Raw genomic sequence first — 27,303 nt, forward strand, 5'->3', positions numbered from 1 at the left:
CTTGTGTTTCACAAGTTTGGATAGTACAGTGAGTAGAGTACAGTCCAATACAGTAGTACAGTAAAGTAGAGTATAGTACAGTAGAGTATATTGTACTGTACTGAACTATACTCTGTTTTACAGAATTCCACTGTACTGCACTCTCCTTTGCTGTACAGCACTGTACTCTACTGTGCTCTGCTGTGAAACTTGTAAAACATGAGGAGAATAACATTCAAATCCAGAATTATGCATTTCTGTGTTGTACAAATTAGGAACCCATCATGTAATTCCGTTACCGTAATTCCGTTACCGGTTGTAAATCCACTTCATTTACTGTAGTTCAATAAACACATATTTTTTTTTTCAAACTCAAGGTGCCATGTCATAGCTGACACCCCGTTCCTTCAGCATACATCTTTGAATTTTAATTCAGAGCAAATATTTAACAACGTGGTCGTATTAAAACCTGAGGGGGATTTTACCGTAATCCTGTTATCAAAGTTGGCATCGGCACAGTTCTTCGACTAAATTTGTTTTTTGTACAAATAACAAATATATCATAGCCAGAGAAAATATATAGCGTAGTTCAGGTATCTTTTAGAATGTACTTTAATCAAGGTTGCCAGTAGCCTACTCAAAAGTGAGGACAGAAATACATGATAGATAGGATCAGACACATCCTTACTCAGGCCTCTGCTTTATCCACACATTCTATAGCTCCCCATTTCCTCTGTTTAATTTTTTTGGGGGGGTAACAACTCTCGTTACTTGTGAGTTACACCAGCCTACCAACAGCTAGCCTACCTGTGACAAATGGAGAAACATTTGGTCACCGTAGTTGTAGAACAGTGAAATGCCTTAATGCAGACACTGTAACATGCTAAGTACTGTTCTAACAAAGTAGTTTAGGCCCATAGGCTCAACTCGACTATGATATTAATGGGAACTTAGCTTGTAGTGTTGCCGTGACTTCCATACCATGGGTGAAGTTAAATGTCAGTGGAATTTGAATATATACTTATTATTCTGCGCTCGCTATGCCTCATGTCACGTTGAATGTCTCCGTTCACATGAACTGTTCCGTTATATTCACTCTCAATAAAACCGCGCTAATGAGTTACCTATTTAAAATTCTCTCTGCTAAAATATTTGCATAATGCATTGTTCACGCTCCACATTTGGGTTTTGCAAGACACTAGCAACTGCGTTTTAAATAGAGTGCCTTTCTCCTTACTGCTAATGTGTGTTTTGATATCTTCTGTTTTCTCTTTAAGAGAGGTAGAAGTAGTGTACCGGTTTGGAAGGAGGAAGATGGGGCCTCTGTAGCTTGGTTATCTCTATGATATTTTTTTCCATCAACAAATGTAGGCCTACATGTTGTATTGATTGGTACTATTATATTCTGCAAGGCCCGCTTATTCAGAGGCAAGCACCAATATTCCACCCTAATTGAACCAGTATTTTAATTGAACCAGTTTCTGAGAACCTATTCAGGACATTTTAGTCACTAGCAACAACGACCTGATATGGCCTTTTTGGTTGAGAATAACATAGGAGAGTTGGTGGTTGAGACATACTTGCTATGGCTTTGAGAAGAGGGTTTAAATGTTGTAACCTGGCCTAAATCGGCCTTCTGAAGAAAATGTTTAGTCATAAGTTTCCTTGGCTGAAAAAGTTCTCAAATAAACTAGGCAAATGCCCCAGCATGGCTGCTGTTTGGTTAGTCCTGGCCAGTCCCCAGCATGGCTGCTGTTTGGTTAGTCTACTGTCCTCAGGTCTGCTTTGTCATGTCCTTTGTTCAGTCTCTGTTCGTCCTGGTCAATGGTGTGAAGTATTTTGTGAAGGAGTGGTTGGAATAGTTGTAGTTGGGGAGCCGAGAAAAGAGAAGGTTTAGTTTTCTGTTGAGGATTCTCTGAGCAAGGCAATGCCACACGTCCGCGCCCTCTTTTTCAGAGATCTATCCACCCAAACAGTAGGAGATTTGGTGGTGAGACATACTTGCTGTGGCTTTGAAAAAGAGGGTTTAAGTGTTGTAACCTGGCCTAAATCGGCCTTCTGAAGAAAATGTAGATTTAATTCTAACATTGCTTTGACACCCCACTCTGTCAGTCGGGCGCCTGCCTGCCCGCCACATTATGTTCCAAGGCATGTTCTTCTACGCTGAATTAAAAAGAGAGAGGGAGGAAAAGCCAGCTGAACACGAAAAACGAATCTAATGGAATTTAAAGCTAATCTAAATATGCTAATCTTCACACGCTTCATAAACAGCCGATAGTACCCGTTGCCCCCCTTCTCTCTCTCTCTCTTTCTCTCAGTAGTTGTGCAGAGTGGAATGCCATAGCCATGAGGGGTCCGTCAGTAATGACAGACCCCTCATTAATAGCCCGGCCCGGCCTGGTCTCTGTGTCTCCTGGGGGAGTTTGGGACCAGCAGTCCGAGACATTCTATTAGTTCTATTAGCGCCCTCCACCTGTCCATGCCAACGTTCCCAGACCACCGCCCGAAAATCCTCACACTGAATTCTGGGAAGTTGTTTCTCATCCTTTTTACCAGGCCCTCTTAGCTAATTAATCTGTTGCTTGCATTCTGCCGGTAATTGGGTTTGTTCTGTTCCCCTCCCCCTCCCGCCTATGCTGTTTGCCTGTTCTGAGCCCATCTCTCTTTTTTTTCTTCTCCTATTCCCCTGTTTTTTTTATCATCCTCCAAAAGCCATCCAATTAATATGCTAATGAGATAATACATATTTATGGTGGTTTTAAATTATGCAGACAGCTTTCAGAGCCCGGTGTGAAACGAGTCACTCGCAGAACTTCAAAGCCTTGCATCGCTAACGAGGCAGGGCTTGATTTGCATACTGCTTTAATCAGCTGAATACTGATTATACTTCATTATAGAGTGGGGGGAGAGAGGAGAGGGGGAGAGAGCTGCCAGCTGCAATCGTTTATTTTTCCTTCCAGAGAGGGAGAAAGAGAGAACTTTTCCAGTAGTCGTGACAATCTTCGCGCGCACAGGAGACAGAGAGAGAGTCGGAGAAGAAGAGGGAGACCATTGGAAAGAAAAGAGAAAGGTAGAGAAAGAGAGAGGAAAAAGGTAGAGAAAGAGAGAGGAAAAAGGTAGAGAGAGAGGAAAAAGGTAGAGAGAGAGGAAAAAGGTAGAGAAAGAGAGAGGAAAAAGGTAGAGAAAGAGAGAGAAAAAGGTAGAGAAAGAGAGAGAAAAAGGTAGAGAAAGAGAGAGAAAAAGGTAGAGAAAGAGAGAGAAAAAGGTAGAGAAAGAGAGAGGAAAAAGGTAGAGAAAGAGAGAGGAAAAAGGTAGAGAGAGGAGAAAGGGCTGTTAGTCTAAACCCTGTTGGGTTTCGTGGAGCACTGTGTGTGTGTGTGTGTGTGTGTGTGTGTGTGTGTGTGTGTGTGTGTGTGTGTGTGTGTGTGTGTGTGTGTGTGTGTGTGTGTGTGTGTGTGTGTGTGTGTGTGTGTCTGGCTGGCTGCAGTTGTACTGGACTCAGCTCGCTGACCAGTGGAAAGTAGAGAGGGAGGAGTGGGAGGGGCAGTGTGCCGACTGGACAGCCTGGCGGAGGGTCTGTCCGGTGGAACCAAGCCTATCTGCTGCCTCTAGCTTATGCAACCATGCTGGAAAATAAAGGGGCACCAGAAGTGGGTGAGTCGTGGGGTCCGATGTAGTGTGTATGTGAGAGAGAGAGATCATCAAGGACCAAGTCAAAAGGGGGAAAAATGTACTCTTGCTGGGCTTTTATGGATGTAAACGCATGCTCCAGGGTCTCTGTTATTTGCCATTTGCTTGGTTGAGGATGTTGATTATCACTGTATTTAATGAGGCTTTCTAATAAGTTAGAAAATGTAGGCGCCCACGAAGAAATTTAGGCGCACAATGGAAAATATTTGAGGTATTTTCAAGGCGCACTGGTGCTCCTACATTAAAATTCCAGGTCACACAGCTAAATATTTAGGAGCATGTGGATGCATTGTAGAGCTCTATTACTGTGTGTGTGTGTTTATTAGAAAACATATTATCATGCTCTGTTGAAGGAGTGGGATGTGTCTACTGTCATTATAGTAGGGTAGAAGACATCCGATCTTTATAAGATGTGGGCTTTAGGGGCTGTTTTGGGATGGGATGGTGGGGGCGTCGCTTTTAAAGGGTCAATGACCGTCGAGTAAAATTCTCTCTTGTCTGCCTCTTCCAGATTCTAGAATGAGTAATGCGTCAGAAACGAGTAAATGTGGAATGGAGAGTGGGGACGGAAACACAGGTGAGTTACCTGTTGTGACCTGCTGCTTTGCTCTGCCTGTCTGTAACTCCTTCAACTGGTCACAAACGGATAATGAAAAGGACCTTGGTTCATTAGATTATAAGTTCAGTTAATGGTCTTCTGTTTGAAAACCTTTGGTCCTTTTTGTTGCCCTCTGAACACACGCCGGGGTCTGCACACAGCCGTGTGTGTGTGTGTGTGTGTGTGTGTGTGTGTGTGTGTGTGTGTGTGTGTGTGTGTGTGTGTGTGTGTGTGTGTGTGTGTGTGTGTGTGTGTGTGTGTGTGTGTGTGTGTGTGTGTGTGTGTGTGTGTGTGTGTGTGTGTGTGTGGAGCAACCTAACAGCATGAGAGGTTCAGTGAGTTGTTGTTGTGATGTAATTAGAGGCTACTTTTTATTTTTATTTAACCAGGTAGGCCAGTTGAGAACAAGTTCTCATTTACAACTGCGACCTGGCCAAGATAAATCAAAGCAGTGCGACACAAACAACAACACAGAGTTACACATGGAATAAACAAACATACAGTCAATAATACAGTAGAAAAATCTATATACAGTGTGTGCAAATGAGGTAGGATAAGAGAGGTAAAGGCAATAAATAAGCCATAGTGGCGTAATAATTACAATATAGCAATTAAACACTGGAGTGATATATGTACAGAAGATGAGTGTGCAAGTAGAGATACTGGGGTGCAAAGGAGCAAAAATAAATAAATAACAGTATGGGGATGAGGTAGTTGGATGGGCTGTTTACAGATGGGCTATGTACAGGTGCAGTGATCTGTGAGCTGCTCTGACAGCAGGTGCTTATTAAAGTTAGTGAGGGAGATATGACCCTCCAGCTTCAGTGATTTTTGTAGTTCGCTCCAGTCATTGGCAGCAGAGAACTGGAAGGAAAGGCGGTGCTTGTGTTACTTCAGTGCTTGTGTTATGTCAGTGTGTGCATTATTTTCACACATGTTGATTTGTGTGTGCTATGTGAAACTGGGGGGTGAGAGTGCTATGTGAACCTGGGGAGGGGTGAGAGTGCTATGTGAAACTGGGGAGGGGTGAGAGTGCTATGTGAAACTGGGGGGTGAGACAGTGCTATGTGAAACTGGGGGGTGAGACAGTGCTATGTGAAACTGGGGGGTGAGACAGTGCTATGTGAAACTGGGGGGTGAGACAGTGCTATGTGAAACTGGGGGGTGAGACAGTGCTATGTGAAACTGGGGGGTGAGACAGTGCTATGTGAAACTGGGGGGTGAGACAGTGCTATGTGAAACTGGGGGGTGAGACAGTGCTATGTGAAACTGGGGAGGTGAGACAGTGCTATGTGAAACTGGGGGGGGGGTGAGAGAGTGCTATGTGAAACTGGGGAGGTGAGAGAGTGCTATGTGAAACTGTGGGGTGAGAGAGTGCTATGTGAAACTGGGGGGTGAGAGAGTGCTATGTGAAACTGTGGGGTGAGAGAGTGCTATGTGAAACTGGGGGGTGAGAGAGTGCAATGTGAAACTGGGGAGGTGAGATAGTGCTATGTGAAACTGTGGGGTGAGAGAGTGCTATGTGAAACTGGGGGGTGAGAGAGTGCTATGTGAAACTGGGGGGTGAGAGAGTGCAATGTGAAACTGGGGGGTGAGAGAGTGCTATGTGAAACTGGGGGGGTGAGAAGGTGCTATGTGAAACTGGGGGGGTGAGAGAGTGCTATGTGAAACTGGGGGGGTGAGAGAGTGCTATGTGAAACTGGGGGGTGAGAGAGTGCTATGTGAAACTGGGGGGTGAGAGAGTGCTATGTGAAACTGGGGGGGTGAGAAGGTGCTATGTGAAACTGGGGGGGTGAGAGAGTGCTATGTGAAACTGGGGGGGTGAAAGAGTGCTATGTGAAACTGGGGGGTGAGAGAGTGCTATGTGAAACTGGGGGGTGAGAGAGTGCTATGTGAAACTGGGGGGTGAGAGAGTGCTATGTGAAACTGGGGGGGTGAGAGAGTGCTATGTGAAACTGGGGGGGGGTGAGAGAGTGCGATGTGAAACTGGGGGTGTGAGAGTGCTATGTGAAGGGGGGGGGTGAGAGTGCTATGTGAAGGGGGTGAGAGAGTGCTATGTGAAGGGGGGGGGGGTGAGAGTGCTATGTGAAGGGGCGTGTGAGAGTGCTATGTGAAGGGGGGTGTGAGAGTGCTATGTGAAACTGGGGGGGGTGAGAGAGTGCTATGTGAAATTGGGGGGGTGTGAGAGTGCCAAGTGAAGGGGGTTGTGAGAGTGCCAAGTGAAGGGGGTGAGAGAGTGCCAAGTGAAGGGGGTGAGAGAGTGCCAAGTGAAAGGGGTGTGAGAGTGCCAAGTGAAGGGGGTGAGAGAGTGCCAAGTGAAGGGGGTGAGAGAGTGCCAAGTGAAGGGGGTGTGAGAGTGCCAAGTGAAGGGGGGTGTGAGAGTGCCAAGTGAAATTGGGGGGGTGTGAGAGTGCCAAGTGAAGGGGGGGTGTGAGAGTGCCAAGTGAAGGGGGTGTGAGAGTGCCAAGTGAAGGGGGGTGTGAGAGTGCCAAGTGAAATTGGGGGGGTGTGAGAGTGCCAAGTGAGGGGGGTGTGAGAGTGCCAAGTGAAACTGGGGGGGCGTGAGAGTGCCAAGTGAAGGGGGGTGTGAGAGTGCCAAGTGAAGGGGGGGGGTGAGAGTGCCAAGTGAAGGGGGGGTGTGAGAGTGCCAAGTGAAGGGGGGTGTGAGAGTGCCAAGTGAAGGGGGGGTGTGAGAGTGCCAAGTGAAGGGGGGGTGTGAGAGTGCCAAGTGAAACTGGGGGGGGCGTGAGAGTGCCAAGTGAAGGGGGGGTGTGAGAGTGCCAAGTGAAACTGGGGGGGTGTGAGAGTGCCAAGTGAAACTGGGGGGGTGTGAGAGTGCCAAGTGAAACTGGGGGGGTGTGAGAGTGCCAAGTGAAGGGGGGGTGTGAGAGTGCCAAGTGAAGGGGGGGTGTGAGAGTGCCAAGTGAAGGGGGGGTGTGAGAGTGCCAAGTGAAGGGGGGGTGTGAGAGAGTGCTATTATTTTCTTCGTCTGATGACTTGATTGCTTTTCTGTTCTCAGAAATCCAAACGAATGGACTGGACTTTCAGAGGCAGACGGTTCAGACCACAAGCGCAATCACCAACGCACACACACAGGCTCTCCTCCAACAGGTAACAGCGACACACACACACAGGAACAGTGCATTTAAATGAGTTAGGCGCTCTCGGTATCGGCTAGGAACAAGGCAGATTAATCACCCTGTATGCTAATTAGCTGCTCTGCGGTTGCTCGGAAACAGATGGCGGAGAATATGCAAATCTATGCAGAATTCACATGCACTGCATAACATTTATATATATTTTTTAAATTAACTTCTTCACTCACCCCCTCCCTTCTTCCTTCCCTCTCTCCTTCCTCTCTCTGTTCTCTGTGGGCTGCAGTACATTTCAAACACCCACCTCCCTTCCTGCTTTTCTCATGTAGATAATTTTCTGTTAAGACAACACCTTCAATAGGTTACCTAGTATTGAAACCCTGTGTTTGTGGATATCTGTCAGTAGGAGTGTGTTTTGTCTTGGTGTGTAGATGTTTTTCCACTTCTACTACACTCCAAGGTTGAAAAGTAAAGTATGGGTCTTTCTCTAGTCAAGAATCTGACAACTAGATATTTGGCTTCTGTATACAATAAGTAGCCGTCAACATCATTATTTATTTAAAAACATACCGATATGGTGTACAGAGAACAGACGACTTGTGATAAATGCAACGTCTCGAGACTGGACTAAACCACAACATGCAGTTGTAAAAGAATGCAGATATATTGGGACTGGAAAACAGTATTGCACTCAGTTTACAGTCAGAGTTTACACTTATCTGGAGTTGACTGTACCATGGGCCTGTTTCTATATGACATGTCTTCTGGGAAGGTTATCCTATCTATATGAGGTTATCCTATATAATAAAGGTCAAATAAATAAAACATGAGGTTATCCTGTATAAGGTTATCCTATATAATAAAGGTTAATTAAATAAAAAATATTAGGTTATCCTATATAATAATGGTTAAATAAATAGAACATGAGGTTATCCTGTATAAGGTTATCCTATATAATAAAGGTTAATAAAAAATTAAAAAAGAGGTTATCCTATATGACGTTATCCTATATAAGGTTATGCTATGTACTCTGCTTCTAGTCCAAATCAGAAGACTCGGGTGCAATTCCGACCTCCGTCCAGCAGGGCGTGCTGCCTCAGGCCCAACTCATGCTGGCTGGGGGACAGATAGCTGGAGTAAGTGGCATGTTGTCTGGCTGCCTGCTTGCCTGTCAGTTCACCTGTTTGTCTGTAATGTGATGGATCACTATGGCCTTCTCGTCTCCTCTCCCTCATCTGCACTGATCTGAAAGAACAGCAAATGCCCAGTAGGCATCGTCCACCATGATGCTTTCACTGTTCTTAGATCAGGGCTGATAAAGAGAATAACACACACACACACACTGACTCACACACACACACACACACACACACACACACACACACACACACACACACACACACACACACACACACACACACACACACACACACACACACACACACACACACACACACACAACACACACAGACAGAGAGAGGGTGTTGTTATGTCCAAATACTATTTTCCTTGTTTCCTCTCCTTAGTGACCAGTGATTTCATATAAAGATTGGATGGGAATTGATCTACCTATCATATGCATTCCATTAATTCCTGCTATGATCAGTGTGGATGGGAGGAACTGTTTTAAGAGTATTGGGATGTAACCTGCTTGTGCATGCAGATCATGCCAACTCCCCTGACACCCATCACCCTGGTACCGTGTGTGTGTGTGCGTGTGCGTGAGCCCAGGCGTCATGCTCATCCGTGATCATTCTGTCGCTGTCACATTGCCAGCATGCCCTCACATGTGACCTGAGGGTCAGACAGCCAGTGGCTGTGACGTCTTCATACAGTAAGGCTTCACAGCAAAATCATCTTCTGTCCAAAAGCATGAGTCCTTTCCTCTCTCCATCTCTTGGCCCCTGGACACGCCGTCACTGCGTCACATGTACTGCTTGACGTTGTATTCATTTGAAACATGAACATCCTTTGACTTTTGAAAATAATCGTTAGGACAACCTACTGTTTCTCTTCTTCCCTGCTGTCTCTCTTTATTTCTCACACCGCTCTACCCTCTCTCCACAATACGTCATCTCTCGCTTTCTATCTCCCTCCTTCTCTCTGCCCCCCTCCTTCCCTCCTCCTCTCCTCTCCCACTCTACCATGTCCTCCTCTCACTCTCTCTCCCCTCCTTCCTCCTCCTCTCCTCTCCCACTCTACCATGTCCTCCTCTCACTCTCTCTCCCCTCCTTTCCTCCTCCTCTCCTCTCCCACTCTACCATGTCCTCCTCTCACTCTCTCTCCCCTCCTTCCTCCTCTCTCCCCCCTCCTTCCTCCTCTCTCTTCCCTCTTCCTCTCCTCTCCCACTCTACCATGTCCTCCTCTCACTCTCTCTCCCCTCCTTCCCTCTTCCTCTCCTCTCCCCCGCTCCTCTCTCTAGTTGACCCTGTCTCCAGCGCAGCAGCAGTTGTTGTTGCAACAGGCCCAGGCCCAGCTCCTAGCAGCAGCCATGCAGCAGCAGTCAGCCAGCCAGCAGAGCAGCACTACGGGGGCAAGCATCTCTGCCTCTGCAGCCACCCCTATCACACAACTGCCACTGTCCCAGCCCATCCAGATCACCTCTGTAAGAGATTTGCACACACACACACACGAGAACCCGCATGTGCTCAAACACACACACACACACACACACACACACACACACACACACACACACACACACACACACACACACACACACACACACACACACACACACACACACAGAGACGGGTAGACACACACAAACACACCACATCATCACTAGGGCTAGACGGAATCTGCAGGTGGCAGAGTATCCTGCTACCTCTAGAATGGGGTGTGAAATAAAATAAAAACTATGTAATGATGTCAAACCCAATACTGTCCCACTATATATCATATACCAACCACAGTGTCATCATTAATTGAATATGCAGGAACCATGGAGCTCTGTAGGTAATGTTAACATCGTTCCCCCTCAGATTCCCTCTGGTTCTACCCATCTTCCAGGCCAGCTAAGCCAGCTGGGATACCCCTATGAGATGGCGACCTTCAGCAGTTACCTACCTGTAGTACACCTTTTTAAATCACTGTTACATGAATGACTGGACCTGTATAATGTAACTGTAGTGGTACATCTGTAAAGCAGTGTAGTAGGAATGAGTGTGGTTTTACCTGTAGTACATTAGAACCTGATCTCCATGTGGACGCTTGATGAGAACCTTCCTCTGTTTATCTCTGCAGTATGAAGCGAGAAGGGAGACCTTTGGAGCCCTGTACCACTCTTACCTGTAGGACTATAGCCTGCTTGTTAATACTGTTTTACCTCTAGATACGAGGGCTCCATGTTTGTGTGAGATGAACAACAACAGCATGAAGGGATTCTGTTTACCTTTAGTGATGTGTGTGTGTGTGTGTGTGTGTGTGTGTGTGTGTGTGTGTGTGTGTGTGTGTGAGGACTTTCAGCAGTTACAACAGCTGCAGCAGCAGAACCTGACCATGCCCCAGTTTGTCCTGGTTCAGCCTGGCCACCACATCGCCACCCAGCTGCAGCCTGGCCAGTTCATCATCTCACAGTCGCCGCAGGGCCAGCAGAGTATGTACTACACACACACATACACGAGCACGCAGATACACCCACACGAACACAGACACGAACACATATACTCTCACCCTCCCTTTATGCCTCTTAAAAGTTCTCTATTATTCCCTCAACAGGTCTCCTGCAAGGCCAGAGTCTTCTAACTCAACTACCTCAAAGCCAAGCCAACCTCCTGCAGACTCATCCCAGCATCACGCTCGCCACACAGGTCAGACACTACCAGATACAGCTACCATGTTTCAAACCTTTCAAGTTTAAACCATGTTTAGTTTGTCTAACCCCATACGCACCCCATCTCCCGTCTTGTAGCCAGCGACTCCGACCCGCACGATAGCAGCCACGCCCATCCAGCCTCTGTCCCACAGCCAGACCTCGCCCCCTAAACGCCTGGCCACGCCCAGTCTGGAGGAGCCCAGTGACCTGGAGGAGTTGGAACAGTTTGCCAAGACCTTCAAACAGAGACGCATCAAACTGGGCTTCACACAGGTGGGTGTGTGGTTGGATTTGTCAGGGAGCTGTAGGAAGGTGTGTGTGTGGTTGGATTTGTCAGGGAGCTGTAGGAAGGTTTGTGTGTGGTTGGATTTGTCAGGGAGCTGTTGGAAGGTGTGTGTGTGGTTGGATTTGTCAGGGAGCTGTAGGAAGGTGTGTGTGTGGTTGGATTTGTCAGGGAGCTGTAGGAAGGTGTGTGTGTGGTTGGATTTGTCAGGGAGCTGTTGGAAGGTGTGTGTGTGGTTGGATTTGTCAGGGAGCTGTTGGAAGGTGTGTGTGTGGTTGGAGTTGTCAGGGAGCTGTAGGAAGGTTTGTGTGTGTGTTTGTATGATAACAGCAGAGCTGTCCCTTACCCTCTCTCTGTCTCCCCCAGGGAGATGTTGGCCTGGCCATGGGCAAGCTGTACGGTAACGACTTCAGCCAGACCACCATCTCCCGCTTCGAGGCCTTGAACCTGAGCTTTAAGAACATGTGCAAGCTGAAGCCACTGCTGGAGAAGTGGCTCAACGATGCAGGTTTGTCCCTGAGCTGACCGCCAGCCCTGTGTGTGTACTGGATTGTGTACTGTATTGTGTACGTAAACGTACCTGGTCTTTACCTTTGTCCCTGTCCTTTGTCGCGGTGCTGTTTATGCAGACAACCTGTCGTCTGACCAGGCCCTGTCTAGCCCCAGCGCCCTGGGCTCCCCTGGCCTGGGTATGGAGGGGCTGAACCGCCGACGCAAGAAGAGGACCAGCATCGAGACCAACATCCGCTTGGCCTTAGAAAAGAGATTTCTGGAAGTGAGTGACATTTCATATTCTAGATTATCTCTCAGGAACTGCCCCATACTGAAAGGGAATCCCTGGGGTTTTGCCCTCTTCAAGCAGAACCAAAAACCTACCTCTGAGGAGATCACCATGATCGCCGACCAGCTCAACATGGAGAAGGAGGTGATCCGGGTTTGGTTCTGTAACCGCAGGCAGAAAGAGAAGAGGATCAACCCCCCCAGCGGTGGATACAGCAACACAGGGACAGGCAGCAGCCCCATCAAAACCATCTTCACCCCTACGATCCCCCTGGTATGGACAACACACACACACACACACACACACACACACACACACACACACACACACACACACACACACACAGTGGTTTGTCCTATTCCGTGTTCAACCCCTCTCCTTCTCCTTCCCTGTTGCAGGTGGCCAGTACGGCCAGCCTTGTGACCAGTAACACACCGACCACACTGACTGTAAACCCAGTGATGCCTCTCAACAGCACCAGCGTGTCTGGCCTGACCTTCACAGGTGCACAGGGAAAGGGGCAGGACAGGATCATATTTAGCTAGGAATCAAGCAATATTCTCTTCCCATTTCCCACCTTCTGGTCCTCAAATACTAAACACCAGCCTCCCGTTCTGTCCCAGGCACGACCATAGGAGCGACCACAAACACGGCATCCGTCATCTCCACTGCACCTATGGTTACTGCGGTGACCAGCTCCCCATCGCTAAGCCCCTCCCCCACGGCCCTCCAGGCCACGGGGACGGGCGGAACCCAGGAGCACACGGTGGTCACGCAGGCACCGTCGTCCCTAGCGACCAGTCTGGGGACGGGTCAGGTGATGGTGGCTGGACTGGGCCTGTCGGCCGCCCTGCAAGGCGCCGCCCAGTTACCCACCAGCGCTAGTTTCGCTGCCATGGCCGGGCTTAACCAAGGACTTATGGCGTCATCGCAGTTCACTCCTGGGTGAGTAGGATGGGGAGGGGATATTTGAGCAGGATCACAGCACATATCAAACTACAGGAAGGGCTGTCCTCATGCTATATCTGGAATGCAGAATTATATAATGAAATATAATCTTTCAATAGTATTTGTGAATAGTCAAAACGTTTTGAATAATCATAGTATTAATAGTAGCATATCATCATCACAATCTCAGGAATTGGAGGAGGAATCAGAATGATTTTTAATCTCTCCTGCTTTCTTACTCTGTGTGTCTCTGTGTGTAGGGGGGCCTTGTTGAGCTTGGCTCCAGGGGGGCTGGGAGGGGCTCTGAACACCGCCATGTTGAGCAACAGCACCCTAGCCACCATCCAAGGTCTGTGGAGCGGCAAGTACACCTGTTTAATTACCTCACTCATTTACATAGGCTGTTCTCATATTATACTGAATAAAAATATAAACGCAACATGCAACAATTTCAAAGATTTTCCTGAGTTACAGTTCATATAAGGAAATCAGTCAATTGAAATGAATGAATTAGGCCCTAGTATATGGATTTCATGTGACTGGGCAGGGGCACAGCCTGGGTGGGCCTGGGAGGGCATAGGCCTACTCACTTTCCCCACAAAATGGCTTTATTACAGACAGAAATAGTCCCACCACTCAGATGATCCCACAGGTGAAGAAGCTGTATGGAGGTCCTGGGCTGGCGTGGTTACACGTGGTCTGCGGCTGTGAGGCCGGTTGGACGTACTGCCAAATTCTCTAAAACAACTTGGAGGCAACTTATGGTAGAGAAATTAACATTCAATTCTCTGGCAGAAACTCTGGTGGACTTGAGACATCTGTGGCATTGTGTTGTGTGACAAAACTGCACATTTTATAAGTGGCCTTTTATTGTCCCCAACTGTGTAATGATCATGCTGTTTAATCAGTTTCTTGATATGCCACACCTGTCAGGTGGATGGATTATCTTGGCAAATGAGAAATTATCATGAATAGGGATGTAAACAAATTTGTGCACAACATTTGAGAGAAAGAATGGAAAATATCTGGGATCTATTATTACAGCTCATGAAACATGGGCACAATACTTTATATGCTGTGTTTATACATTTGTTCAGTGTAGTTTTATACTGTTTGTCCAACATCAATATATTTAAGACTACCTTTATCATTGCTCTGAACCTTCCACTTATACACCTGTAGAACAATGGAGGCTGCTGAGGGGAGAGTGGCTCATAATGATGGCTGGGACGGCGCAAGTGAAATGGCATCAAACACCTGGAAACAATGTGTTTGATGTATTTGATACCATTCCACTGATTCCACTCCAGTCATTACCACAAGCTCGTTCTCCCCACCTGTATAACTTTTACTGCCTCAGAAACCCGGATCCGGGAGCACCCCCCCCCCCCCCCCCCCCACTGACTAGCATAGCTAGCATAGCGTCACAAGTAAATTGTAGCATCTAAATATCATTAAATCACAAGTCCAAGACACCAGATGAAAGATACACTTCTTGTGAATCTAGCCACCATTTCTGATTTTTTAAATGTTTTACAGGGAAGACACAATATGTAAATCTATTAGCTAACCACGTTAGCAAAAGACACCATTTTTTTTACTCCACTATTTTTCCACTCCATCACTAGCTATCACCAATTCGACCAAATAAAGAAATAAATAGCCACTAACCAAGAAAAAACCTCATCAGATGACAGTCTGATAACATATTTATTGTATAGCATAGGTTTTGTTAGAAAAATGTGCATATTTCAGGTATAAATCATAGTTTGCCATTGCAGCCACCATCACAAATCTCCCCAAAGCGACTAGAATTACTACAGAGAGCAACGTGTATTACCAATTTACTCATCATAAAACATTTCATAAAAATAGACAAAGCATAGCAATGGAAAGACACAGATCTTGTGAATTCAGACAATATTTCAGATTTTCTAAGCGTTTTACAGCGAAAACACAATAAATCGTTATATTAGCATACCACATGTGCAAACGTTACCCCAGCATGAATTCAAGGCAACGGGAGCGATAACGTTATCATCACCAAAATATATTAATTTTTTCACTAACCTTCTCAGAATTCTTCCGATGACACTCCTGTAACATCATATTACAACATACATATAGAGTTTGTTCGAAAATGTGCATATTTAGCCACAAAAAAACGTGGTTATACAATGAGAATAGTAGCAAAACTGGCCTGAAAATGTCGGGCGCCATCTTTGAGAGTGATCTAGTCTAATCGATAACTAATCATAAACTTGACAAAAAAATACAGGGTTGACAGGAATCGAAAGACAAATTAGTTCTTAATGCAATCGCTGAATTACATTTCTAAAATTATCCTTACTGTGCAATACCGGGTCCGCCAAAGCGAAGCTACACAAAACAAAATGGCGATATATGCGTTTACCATTTTTCAACAGAACAGCGATTTATCATCATAAATAGTTCTTACTATGAGCTGTTCTTCCATCAGAATCTTGGGCAATGTATCCTTTCTCCGGTCTAATCGTCTTTTGGTCGAAAGATGTCCTCTTGTCCCGTCGAAATGGCCACTAACGTTCGGTATGTACAGGATAAGTGCCCAGCTCATGGAAGGACGTCACAAATAAATGCCTCAAAATCGCACTAAACGGATATAAATTGCTATAAAACGGTTTAAATTAACTACCTTATGATGTTTTTAACACCTATAACGGGTAAAAACATGACCGGCGATATATTACTGGCTAAACCAAGGCTTGGAAAGAGGCCAGTCCGACGTCCATTGTGCGTCGAGCGCAGGGACCGAAAGAAAGCTCCTTCCGGTCTTTGGTGTTTTATACAGGCCCTGATTGCGCAATCGACTCCATTCAAATTGTCACCACTTACTGACATCTAGAGGAAGGCGTAGGCAGTGTTTGTATCCTCATAGCATTCACAGGGACATTAAAACTGACCTGGGACCAGAGGCCAAGATTTCTGAAATCTCACTCCCTGTCAGGAAAAGTTCTGTAGAATGAGTTCTGTTCCACTCAGAGACATAATTCCAACGGTTATAGAAACTAGAGAGTGTTTTCTATCCAATAATAACAATAATATGCATATTGTACGAGCAAGAATTGAGTACTAGGCAGTTTAATTTGGCAATGTCAAAAAAAAAAAAGTGCTAACAGCTCCCCCTATTGACAAAAGGATAACTAGTCTGTACCGGACACTGTCCTTCTGGTCTTCACCACACGTCACACCATCCTGTACAAGACGTAATGAGAACTCCCGCTAGCTACATTACCCTTCATATCCATCCACAGTTAGCTGTAACTCCACCAACTGAGGATGTCTAGATATCTAGGTAAACCCCTCTGTCCCTCCTCTCCTCCCCCTGCAGCTCTGGCATCAGGCGGCGCTCTCCCCATCACCTCGCTGGACGGGAGCGGTAACCTGCTGTTCGCCAACACCTCCGCCGGCAGCACCCCCAACCTGATGCAACCCCTCTTCCTGAACCCCCAGAACCTGTCCCTGCTCACCACCAACCCTGTCAACCTGGTGTCAGCCGGAGCTGCTGGGGGCGGGGCCCTGCAGGTCTCAGCTGACCACCAGGTCACCACGGCGACTGTACCAGTTCCCGCTTCCACCATCACCACTGCCTCCAGGACCCAGTGAAGCTGGAGGCCTCAAATGGAACCCTATGCCCTATTTAGTGCACTACTCTTGGTTAAATGTAGTGTACGATATGTCTGGCTCTGGCCATATTAGGGCACTATATGGGGGAATAGGGCTGTTGTTTGGGATTTGGCCTTAGACTAATGGCTCTACCCACCTGTTCCTCCTCTTCCTTCCTCCTCTTCGTCATCTGTCATTATTTAAATATTTTGCTGCCACCAAAAAGAAACCCTCTGTGAAGCGGGTTGGAATATTTTTGTTTTGTTTTTAATGTTGGTCTTTTTTTCATTCTCTCTTCCCTAGTACTCCAAAAATGATGTTTTTGTCGTTGGACGCGGCGGGTCACACAGGAGGACTGGGGCGGCCATTTTATGAGGCATGATCATCTTGAACTCTATGGTTTGTGCTCCTTGTGTGACCCCTGACCAACGTCTTGGGAGAGTAAATAACAGAGAAGACCCACCTTTTCTACTCCGTCACCTTTTTCACAAGTAGAGATCTTTCTCTTCCCTGTTCAGAACTTCTTCTGAAGTACTTCTAACCAAAAATGTGTGATTTTACTTTTAAAATTTTTATTCTAACAAAAATGATTTACTACTAAGTTCACAATCTACATCATCACTAAAAGGGGGGTTTGTGCGTCTCCCCTGTCTAGGTTGAGTTTATTTAGTGTCAGAGGCTCTGTTGGAAAGGCCTCAGCACGAATATCAAAGTTTTATTTTCGAGGCGTTCTCGTTTTAGTTTGTTTTCTCTTGTTTTTATGTGAGTGGACATTTTCAGAACTTTACGTCTAACATTAAGTTTTAACTGCTATATATATATAATTGGTTTTATCGTGGTTATAAGGCTTTAGAAATCTCGTAATAATAAGTGGCTGATATAACGGTTATCGTTGCTTTAAGGAACAGGGTTAGCTGCGTGGTCTCTCTCTGGTCCTCTCTGTCTGGTAACACTGAGTTTGACATTTCGCAGTAGCCCAGTGGCCATGGAGCATTTGTAAATGGTAGTCTAGGTGCGGACCATAGACACTGATATAAGAAATGATAACGCTTAGAGCTTTAACCCGGGTTACATATGGACCCATGTCTGTGGGGTGTCGTGGTGGTGGTTGTGTGTTGTGGGGATCATGGCGGGGGGGTTCAGGGTTCACAGTTCAGGGGTCAGGCAGTATAGGGGCTAAGTGGTTTTCTTGTGACCTTTACAGCTCAGGCAAATACAGACGCCTCGGTTAGCTGTATGATACATGGAGTTCTGTGACAGTGTTCTCTGACGGTCTGTCTGTATGGTTGCCATGCCAACTGGATGATGTTGGTGTGCGGTAGATGGAGACGTTGTGTATTTTTGCTCAGATACTTTTCATTTTTTTAATGCCATTGTTTTTTTAATGCCACCAATGAACTGCAGTCTGCCTGTTTTGAAAGACTTAAACATTCTGTCACGTTTTTTAACATGTTTTATGGTCCATTATTTCTGCAGTCTTTCGACTGGCTTACTTCAAGATATACCAAAAATATTTGTTAAAACTAGTGCTGTTTATTGTCAGTGTAGCTTAGCCTAGTCCTAATATTTATGAGTACAAACTCTCTCTCTCTCTACACAACAGGAGATGAAAATGCAATATGTTGATGATCACTTTCCAAAGACAAACTTATTTTTAAATTTGACTATGGCTCTCCCTGCTCAGCTTTAAAGTAGCAGGGCAAATAACCAAAAAGAACGGTATGGGAAGACGGGAGGTCAGGTGTCGTGTCTCCCTGTATAAAGTTCATATATTTGAGGGGTGTTTAGGTTTGAATGGTAGTGGTTATATGATATCAATGGTTGCTTATCCTCAAGGCTCGGTCCCGTTTCTCTACATGTTTCCCTCTATGATGATATGGCAGACTGTCCTGATGCTTTCTAGACTGGCATATCCGCTTGGGCAACAGTTTGGACTGTAGTCAGGCTTTCAATAGTCGGGTAAGGGCTGTCCATTTGAGTTTTTCTACTAATCCTCAGCCATGAAATAAAAAGCTTGAACCAAAGTCGTTTTATCACTAGCTGCTGTGCCTGTGTGAGCCAGCAAGTGCTGTTCACACGATCACTATCTTATATAATATTACTACTGACAAGTTTTCTCCTCTTAAACCCACCTGTGTGCATCCCCCACCTCTAACCCGCTTCTAAGGAACAAGGATATTTTAGCTTTAATGACCAGCTGCTTTAACTTAGAATGGAGGCAAACGTTCTGCGTGTTTTCTTCTAGCTTTGTGACCATATCCTGTTAGCAGGTCTCGGTTTCCTGTGGTTGAAGCCTTCTCTCCTTCCCCTCAATGTCCAACTAGCTTTACTACGGCGAGCTCATCCACTGGCAGCACCAGTAAAGACGTTTCGGACCTACCAAGATCCTGACCTGTAACCAAGCAGCGTAGCCTCTGTGCTGCCCTTATCGAACTGCCCCTTTTCGTAACAACAACACCACACAACAGTAGTGTTGTGCTATCGGCCGTAACATAACCAGATTAATGACTGCCTAGTTTGAAAGCAGAGAATTCGCTCCATGCTGTTCAGTTTTTATGTGCTCCTTTTTCACCCGTGAATTACTTTGACTAAATACCTCAGCAGCACTTAAACATTAGGTTCTCTAAGAAATCTGACACCCGCTGAATATTGTAGAATGTACAAGAACTGTAATGGCTGAATTGTACAAGATGGCAAAAAAGAGTCATCGTTATCTCAAACTAGGACAAACTACTACTGCTATTTTCTAGTACTACTACTTATGGGTATTTCCAGGTTTGAACAGTTTAACATTATTTTGTGATCCTTCTTGCCAAAGCAAAGCGAAAGCCTTTCTCTCTGCGGCTGGGTTGATGTCTCCATGCTGCTCACTTGGCTGGTGTTCTGTCCGAATGGGACTTGTCGTTCTATTTGTAGTCCTGTTTGTAGTCACTCACCAGTCGTGAAGTGCGGTAGCTAGGTGAACCAGTGTCCATTGGCACCATTGGAAGTTAATGAAATATTTATCTGCGGAACGACTAAAGGATCTTAATTCTATACATATATATACACAACACATGTAAGATATTCATATTTTATATTTGAACTAGTATGTTATCAAGACTGAATGTAGTGTTTTGTCATGCTTATATTCAAAAGACAAAAAAAAATATTTGTATTAATCATAGCAATTTTGAAAAACTTTCAAGACCAAAAACTTAGACCGCGCCCCCTTGGTGCATGAATCGCAGACACCTGTAGCCATCACGTGTGGGTGTGGTCTGTTGAGTGGGAGGGGCTTGCTCTGGTGCTCCTATTGGACAGTCTCTGTTTGTGCTGTTGCTAGGGAAACGGACTCTGAAGCGCCTAATCTTAATCTTTCATTGTCTTTTTTGTCTGTGTGTTTGGTTTACTATGGACTTGATTTGCTGTGCTGTTTTTAACAATCGTTAGAATTTTTTAAAATTACGTTTGCCTTTAATTGTTTTGTATAGCACGAGAGGGCATTATAATTATAATTTACGCCTTATCGTTATTTAGAAGACAAAAGCATTGTAGCATATGTTTGTGTGAGATTAATCTAGTGAGAGAGGCTGCCTCCTCGCTATTTTTTGTGTTTAGCTAGCCTACTCAGTGCATAGTTCTTGGGCTTGTGCTGTTCTGGCACAGTTATGTTGCTACCTATGACTTTAGGGGTGACTCATGCAGGTGGGAATACCTGTAGGAAAAGCTTTACTAATAACTGAACTCCAGCAGGGGGGGAGGGGGGGTGGTGTGTGTGTGTGTGTGTGTGTGAGGAAGAGAGAAGGGAGAGCTGACTGCAGACCACAACGGTGCATTTGTTCTCAGTTTACAGATAAAGTACAATGATAAGAGCATTGAAGGAAGATGGGAATATGGAACAGTAACTGAAGTGTCTCAGTGATCCATTGCCTGTGATGGAGGCTGATACAGGATCTTTGTTGGTATGCGATGGTGCACCAGTGAATCCTCTGGTTTGCTATATTTAATTATAACCTGTTGTGATGGCTCAGTGGATCCTTCAAACATACAGGATCTTTGTGCGTTAGTGGGGATCCCCTTTGATACAGTTTTATTGTGTTTGGTGCAGTTGTGGATCTGGATGTCTCTCTCAGGTTTGTCTGATGCTCTAGAAGTGGTTCTGTGTTGATGTATGTGGCGCAGTGGTTCTGTGTGGTAGGTGTAAAGGTTTTGTAAAGGGAGAGGGCAGCGAGACACCAGGAAGTCTGGGGTAACTAGCTTGGTTAAGGGAGCTGCTGTATACCTCATTTCTATCTTGAGACTGAGTGAAACTTGCTTTAATCTACTTTAGTAAAGAAAAATATTAAACTTAAGAAAAAAAACATAAACAACACCAAAAACACATTGTCCTATCAGAGAAGCTCACAAATGTCTGTTTTAAGAGTACAGAGTGTCATGACAGCTGCTGCCACCGGGGGGAGACAGGACACACTCCAGCACTCAAGAATGTCTGCTTCTCTTAATTTTTTAGACGAAGAGCATCATCATCATCATCGCTCATGCTAAACACACAGCGACCTCTCGCACCTCCACCTCCTATTATAATGCTGAAAGTATACTCACATTTCAGTTTTTAGTAGTATGTACTTGATTTATCCCACTTTTATCTGTTTTCTATGATTTGACAATCCTGTCCTTTTTATATTCTTATTTAGATTGTAGATGTTGGTGTGTGTTTACTCACCTGGTGGCACGCTGCCTCGCTGCACTCTCTTTCCTGTGGTAATGTTAACCAAAGACTTCCAAAGTGATTGTATATGGACTACACCATCTCTCACCCCTCTCCGCCTCATCATCCCACGAGAAAAGACATGCAGCTGTGCTCACACACGTTCTTCCCTGAGCACCTGTAATGACGATACGCCTGTACGGCAGAGCTGTGTGTGTGTGCACGCCGCGGACACAACAGGCACCTGTAGCAGTGCCTGTGGGTGAGGATAGGTAGAGTTTGGAGGGGCAAAGTGAGGTTCTCTGATAGACAGATCAATTATCCAATCCCGTGATGGCTGGGGGATGTTTGTTAATACACATTGAGGGTGCATCCTGTGCACGCTGTAAAGGCTCAGGAGTCACTGTTTCTGTCCCTCTGTCTGTCTGTCTCCGGGACTGTTGCTAGGACACACCTTTTCTGTCTCAAAGACTGTCACAAAAATACACTGTTTCTGCTTCTTGGATACAGTGCGTCTGTCTGGCTCCCTATCTGTGTATTGTAGTTGCCAGGATACATTGTCTCTAGGATACAAATTCTCTGCTTCTTTCTCTCTGTCTCACCACTGTTTTCTTTCTTTCTCTGTGGCTCTCTCTTGCTTCTCTCTCCCGCTGTGACACTATGCATCATGGTCCTTTACTCTACATGGCCTGTGTCTGATTGGCTAAGCTCTTTGGTCAATGGAGTCCCAGGGAAACATTGTATGATGCTTTATTCCAAGCGGGGGAGTTGTAGGATCTCACAAGCGCTATCCCAAAGCAAAAAATATCCCAAAAATTTAATGTTTGACAAACGCAGATACCAAAGATAACTCTCTCTGTCCTGTCACACTCTCTCTCTTCCTCTTTCTCTCACCCTGCAGCTTGTGTATTAAGAGATAACCCAGCACTGGCTTTAGCCCTAGCCCCAGTAATTCCAAAGCTTAGATGTATATTTTGGTATATTTCTGAGAAATCTAAATGGGAAAAAAGTCTGTTTTTAAACAACAATCTTGTCTGTTTGGTGTATCGATCTTTTTCTGTCACAGCATGGAACTAATTGCAGAATTGTCTTACTCTTGGTAGATTAAAGATATATAGTATTTTTGTATGTTTTGGGGTGTGTAAAAAACATTCTGTGTGTGATTATATCAGTTAACACGGCCCAAGTGTCCATGGTTAAAAAAAAAAAAACAAGCAGGAAAAATACAATAAAAACAAAAGGTCAACTTGTAAATATTACTTCTGTTTGTGGATTTTTGAGGAATGCATTCTGTAAAATCATTGATAATTGTCCCTCTGTAAACCAAGCTTGGGCTAAACTAAAGGAATGTGTCCCCTTTATCTTCTGACTAGTTTTTCCTCTGAATACTCCCTGTCTGTCACGCTAGAACTCTGGGAGCCATGCTGTCGATGTGACGCGCGGTTCCACTGTTACACCATGGACTAGAACACTGCTCACTGTTGCCACGGGGACACATGCCTCATATCCGACTAAGAACCCCCCCCCCCCCCCCCCCAGACATGGTGGTTGGCAGCATATAGAACATTAAGTATGTGAATCAGGATACATGGTAGATTTGATGCATTTGTCTGCTGTATTTTTGTTTTAGTTTTTTATATATATATATATAAAGATAATCTTTTACTGTAACTGTACAGTTCTCTTTTGTTGTAAACGTCATTAAACCATTTTCCAAGTGTTTTAACATTGGAACGTTCCAGTCTTTTATTACGGTCATAATGTTGACATTACCACATACAGCCATAGATGGACTTAATAACAAATGACATGATAATACACATTGACAAGACATGCACACTTTTCTGCTGAGTTGTAATATGTAATAACAGGCCAGGAAGTTGAGCTCAGGGGTAGAAGACTGCTATGCACATTGAAGTCGGAAAATAATCTAGAAGGTACTCTTCAGAGATTGGATCAGTGCAGGGCAGAGTCGACTGCTGCCTCCGTGCCCAGGGCTGACTGGGTCAGATCAGTGTGGTGGTAGTGGTGGGGCAGTGGTCCGGGTCTTTGCACTGAGAGAATGGGGGACTTGGGCCTTCTTGTTCTTTTTGCGAGCATGTGAGGAGAGAAACCACAGGAAGAAAGTGTAGGTAGGTTAATATCCTTTAGAGTTATTCTACAGACGGGTAACATTTCACATTGAGTTGCCTTAGTTTTGTCTTCCTTTACTCATGTAAGTTTGATAGCAGCGTTATGACACCCTGATGACTACTCTACTCACCCTGATGACCACTCTACGGAGTGGATATTTCCATCTCTCAAATGTATATAAATAACCTATGCATACACTACCCTGACTATTTCAATCTTCTATGTCACATGTTGATACATAGTTGAGATGGACAGTTATTTGTTAAATGTCATGTTCCATGTGAGTGATCTGATGGACTCTTACCTTCCCCGTGGGCATGATCACCTGGTAGTCATCATTCCCATCATCTTTTATCTGGAGGGCCTAGAGAACAAAATACAAGTTCAATATGAAGAGCTCCTGGAAGGCTTGTGGAAGTGGATGAAACTATCCAAAACACTGGCTGCATTCAGGGTCTCAGTGTTCTGCAACGTCTCAGCACGCTAATAAACTGGTGGTATAAAGAGAAGTCTTTACCTGGTATGTGTCGTCACTAGCTTCCTGTTTGCGCTTCTGAGACGGACAAACATAAACACATTAGCAAGACTGCGGATCACGAATATCTGTACACGGAATTAGAACAAGGCCTCTCTCACACACCAGCCATAATAGTTCACTCACCCGTCTAGTAGCTGCAGACTGTTGGTCGTCAGCCTTAGCACCTGGCTGGAGTTCCGTAAAAAAACATTTATTCAGAATGTCAGTACCACGTCATGTCCATGATGCCACACACACTTGAAAGGTATGGGACATTTTAGGGAACTCACTGCATGTGTGGGATCCTCTTTGGGTTCAGGTGAAGACTTGCACCACTACAGACAAAGACAGATAGAGATGAGGGAGAGCGATGATGAGAGAGGGGAAAGCAGAGATAATGAGAGCGAGATAATGAGAGATATAATGAGGGAGGGAAAAGCAGAGATTAAGGAGAGAGATAATGAGAGAGGGGAAAGCAGAGACAGATAATGAGAGAGGGGAAACCAGAGACAGAAGAGATAATGACACTCTTCTATATCCATGTACAGTATCTATAATACATCCTCTCACAGTGTTTAATTGTACGGGAACATGCCTCTGTAATTACCTGTGTACAAACTCACCCCCACTGTATACACATGAATAACTAGTACCCAACCAGTGGTAGACAGTCTGTATTGTGACCCACCTTGGCTCTGAAGAAGAGCAAGGTGGTGATGATGCAGTAGAAGAGCAAGATTCCATCCAGTATGTAGCAGATGGTTGGTTCAGTCATTGAAGCCTCTACAGGCCACACAGAAGACCAAGAACCATTAAAACACAGAAAGGGCACACAGACGAGCACAGAGTCAGTCATTAAAACACAAGACGAGTGCAGAGGAAGAGGGGGGTAAAATATATAATTCTAAACTAGGTGGCTCGAGCACTGAATGCTGATTGGCTAATAACCGTGGTATATCAGACCGTATACCACGGGTATGACAAAACATTTATTTTTACTGCTCTAATTACATTGGTAACCAGTTTATAATAGCAATAAGGCACCTCAGGGGTTTGTGGTACATGGCCAATTTACCACGGCTAAGGGCTGTATCCAGGCACTCCGTGTTGCATCGTGTGTAAGAACAGCCCGTAGCCTGTTCTTACAGGAGAACTAGGAGAACAGGTGCATGGATAATGAACTAGAAGAACAGGTGCATGGATAATGAACTAGAAGAACAGGTGCATGGATAATGAACTATAAGAACAGGTGCATGGATAATGAACTAGAAGAACAGGTGCATGGATAATGAACTAGAAGAACAGGTGCATGGATAATGAACTAGAAGAACAGGTGCATGGATAATGAACTAGAAGAACAGGTGCATGGATAATGAACTAGAAGAACAGGTGCATGGATAAAGAACTAGAAGAACAGGTGCATGGATAATGAACTAGAAGAACAGGTGCATGGATAATGAACTAGAAGAGCAGGTGCATGGATAATGAACTAGAAGAACAGGTGCATGGATAATGAACTAGAAGAGCAGGTGCATGGATAATGAACTAGAAGAGCAGGTGCATGGATAATGAACTAGAAGAACAGGTGCATGGATAATGAACTAGAAGAGCAGGTGCATGGATAATGAACTAGAAGAACAGGTGCATGGATAAAGAACTAGAAGAGCAGGTGCATGGATAATGAACTAGAAGAACAGGTGCATGGATAATGAACTAGAAGAACAGGTGCATGGATAATGAACTAGAAGAGCAGGTGCATGGATAATGAACTAGAAGAACAGGTGCATGGATAAAGAACTAGAAGAGCAGGTGCATGGATAATGAACTAGAAGAACAGGTGCATGGATAAAGAAATAGAAGAACAGGTGCATGGATAATGAACTAGAAGAACAGGTGCATGGATAATGAACTAGAAGAACAGGTGCATGGATAAAGAAATAGAAGAACAGGTGCATGGATAATGAACTAGAAGAACAGGTGCATGGATAAAGAAATAGAAGAACAGGTGCATGGATAATGAACTAGAAGAACAGGTGCATGGATAATGAACTAGAAGAACAGGTGCATGGATAATGAACTAGAAGAACAGGTGCATGGATAATGAACTAGAAGAACAGGTGCATGGATAATGAACTAGAAGAGCAGGTGCATGGATAAAGAACTAGAAGAACAGGTGCATGGATAATGAACTAGACGAGCAGGTGCATGGATAATGAACTAGAAGAACAGGTGCATGGATAATGAACTAGAAGAACAGGTGCATGGATAATGAACTAGAAGAGCAGGTGCATGGATAATGAACTAGAAGAACAGGTGCATGGATAATGAACTAGACGAGCAGGTGCATGGATAATGAACTAGAAGAACAGGTGCATGGATAATGAACTAGAAGAACAGGTGCATGGATAATGAACTAGAAGAACAGGTGCATGGATAATGAACTAGAAGAACAGGTGCATGGATAATGAACTAGAAGAACAGGTGCATGGATAAAGAACTAGAAGAACAGGTGCATGGATAATGAACTAGAAGGGATAATAGGGTAGTACTGAGCACAGGGCTATACCCTTACACAGGTGGACATTTTAGTAGAGTACTCTAAAGTAAGAAACAGACACCCTATCATCGCAAAGACAAAACGACCCTGTAGATAACTGTCTTCCTGTCAGCGCTCTCTCTCTATCGCTCTCCCCCTCTGTCCCTCTTTGTGGTTTGTGTCTGTGGAACTCAGTATGTAGTTCAGTGGTTTCTACAGACGCTGTGTTGTGACAAATTGAGCCTTTGGTGGTGTAACTGATTGGGGGGGGCATTTAGTTGTGCCCAGCTGGTGATCATCTACACATCTGCATCAAGGACAAATTCACTATTGAGTCCACACACTACTCAGGAGCAACATTGTCTCAGAATAATCACTCACCACTTCCACTTCAGTTCTCATTCACCAACAGGTGTTACTGTCTCTCATCTGTCTGTGACTCTCTGTCTTTCTGGTAACGTTGAAATGAACAAAGCTTTCATGTTCTACACAGACGCAAAAATAGATGTGTAGAAACGTAGCCACTCAATCACAAACACGAACAGGTAGCACACACCAATAGAGCTCCTGGAACCTTCTCTCTCTCCTGAC

At 45.0% G+C, this 27,303-nt stretch overlaps 2 protein-coding genes across 23 annotated transcripts in view; one reads left to right on the plus strand and one right to left on the minus strand.

Annotated features, from left to right (window-relative positions):
- The window catches only part of LOC139546323 (POU domain, class 2, transcription factor 1-like), a 32,814-nt gene extending 10,074 nt beyond the window's left edge, over positions 1 to 22,740 (plus strand). Inside the window, exons 1-17 of one of the 18 annotated variants that reach the window (XM_071354578.1) lie at positions 1,286 to 3,633; positions 4,181 to 4,246; positions 7,287 to 7,378; positions 7,649 to 7,687; positions 8,403 to 8,498; positions 9,785 to 9,967; positions 10,347 to 10,433; positions 10,831 to 10,960; positions 11,083 to 11,174; positions 11,276 to 11,452; positions 11,829 to 11,969; positions 12,082 to 12,237; positions 12,322 to 12,516; positions 12,642 to 12,747; positions 12,867 to 13,188; positions 13,452 to 13,552; positions 16,562 to 22,740. In XM_071354578.1, the coding sequence (XP_071210679.1) occupies positions 3,603 to 3,633; positions 4,181 to 4,246; positions 7,287 to 7,378; positions 7,649 to 7,687; positions 8,403 to 8,498; positions 9,785 to 9,967; positions 10,347 to 10,433; positions 10,831 to 10,960; positions 11,083 to 11,174; positions 11,276 to 11,452; positions 11,829 to 11,969; positions 12,082 to 12,237; positions 12,322 to 12,516; positions 12,642 to 12,747; positions 12,867 to 13,188; positions 13,452 to 13,552; positions 16,562 to 16,836 (2,289 nt within the window). In that variant the 5' untranslated portion in view covers positions 1,286 to 3,602 and the 3' untranslated portion in view covers positions 16,837 to 22,740. Of the gene's footprint in view, positions 1 to 1,285; positions 3,634 to 4,180; positions 4,247 to 7,286; positions 7,379 to 7,648; positions 7,688 to 8,402; positions 8,499 to 9,784; positions 9,968 to 10,346; positions 10,434 to 10,830; positions 10,961 to 11,082; positions 11,175 to 11,275; positions 11,453 to 11,828; positions 11,971 to 12,081; positions 12,238 to 12,321; positions 12,517 to 12,641; positions 12,748 to 12,866; positions 13,189 to 13,451; positions 13,553 to 16,561 lie in introns of those variants that run through there. The other 17 variants (XM_071354581.1, XM_071354575.1, XM_071354591.1 and 14 more) reach the window with 17 other exon arrangements.
- A 504-nt stretch (positions 22,741 to 23,244) lies between these two features.
- LOC139546326 (T-cell surface glycoprotein CD3 zeta chain-like) overlaps positions 23,245 to 27,303 on the minus strand; it is a 33,066-nt gene continuing 29,007 nt past the window's right edge. For 4 of the 5 annotated variants that reach the window (XM_071354594.1, XM_071354593.1, XM_071354597.1 and 1 more), the window contains 6 exons: positions 24,865 to 24,959; positions 24,466 to 24,511; positions 24,321 to 24,373; positions 24,177 to 24,212; positions 23,964 to 24,023; positions 23,245 to 23,612 (listed from right to left, as the gene is read on the minus strand). In XM_071354594.1, the coding sequence (XP_071210695.1) occupies positions 23,538 to 23,612; positions 23,964 to 24,023; positions 24,177 to 24,212; positions 24,321 to 24,373; positions 24,466 to 24,511; positions 24,865 to 24,959 (365 nt within the window). In that variant the 3' untranslated portion in view covers positions 23,245 to 23,537. The remainder of the gene's footprint in view (positions 23,613 to 23,963; positions 24,024 to 24,176; positions 24,213 to 24,320; positions 24,374 to 24,465; positions 24,512 to 24,864; positions 24,960 to 27,303) is intronic. The other variant, XM_071354595.1, reaches the window with a different exon arrangement.

This window comes from Salvelinus alpinus, chromosome 20 (genome assembly GCF_045679555.1).
Source record: "Salvelinus alpinus chromosome 20, SLU_Salpinus.1, whole genome shotgun sequence".
NCBI lineage: Eukaryota > Metazoa > Chordata > Actinopteri > Salmoniformes > Salmonidae > Salvelinus > Salvelinus alpinus.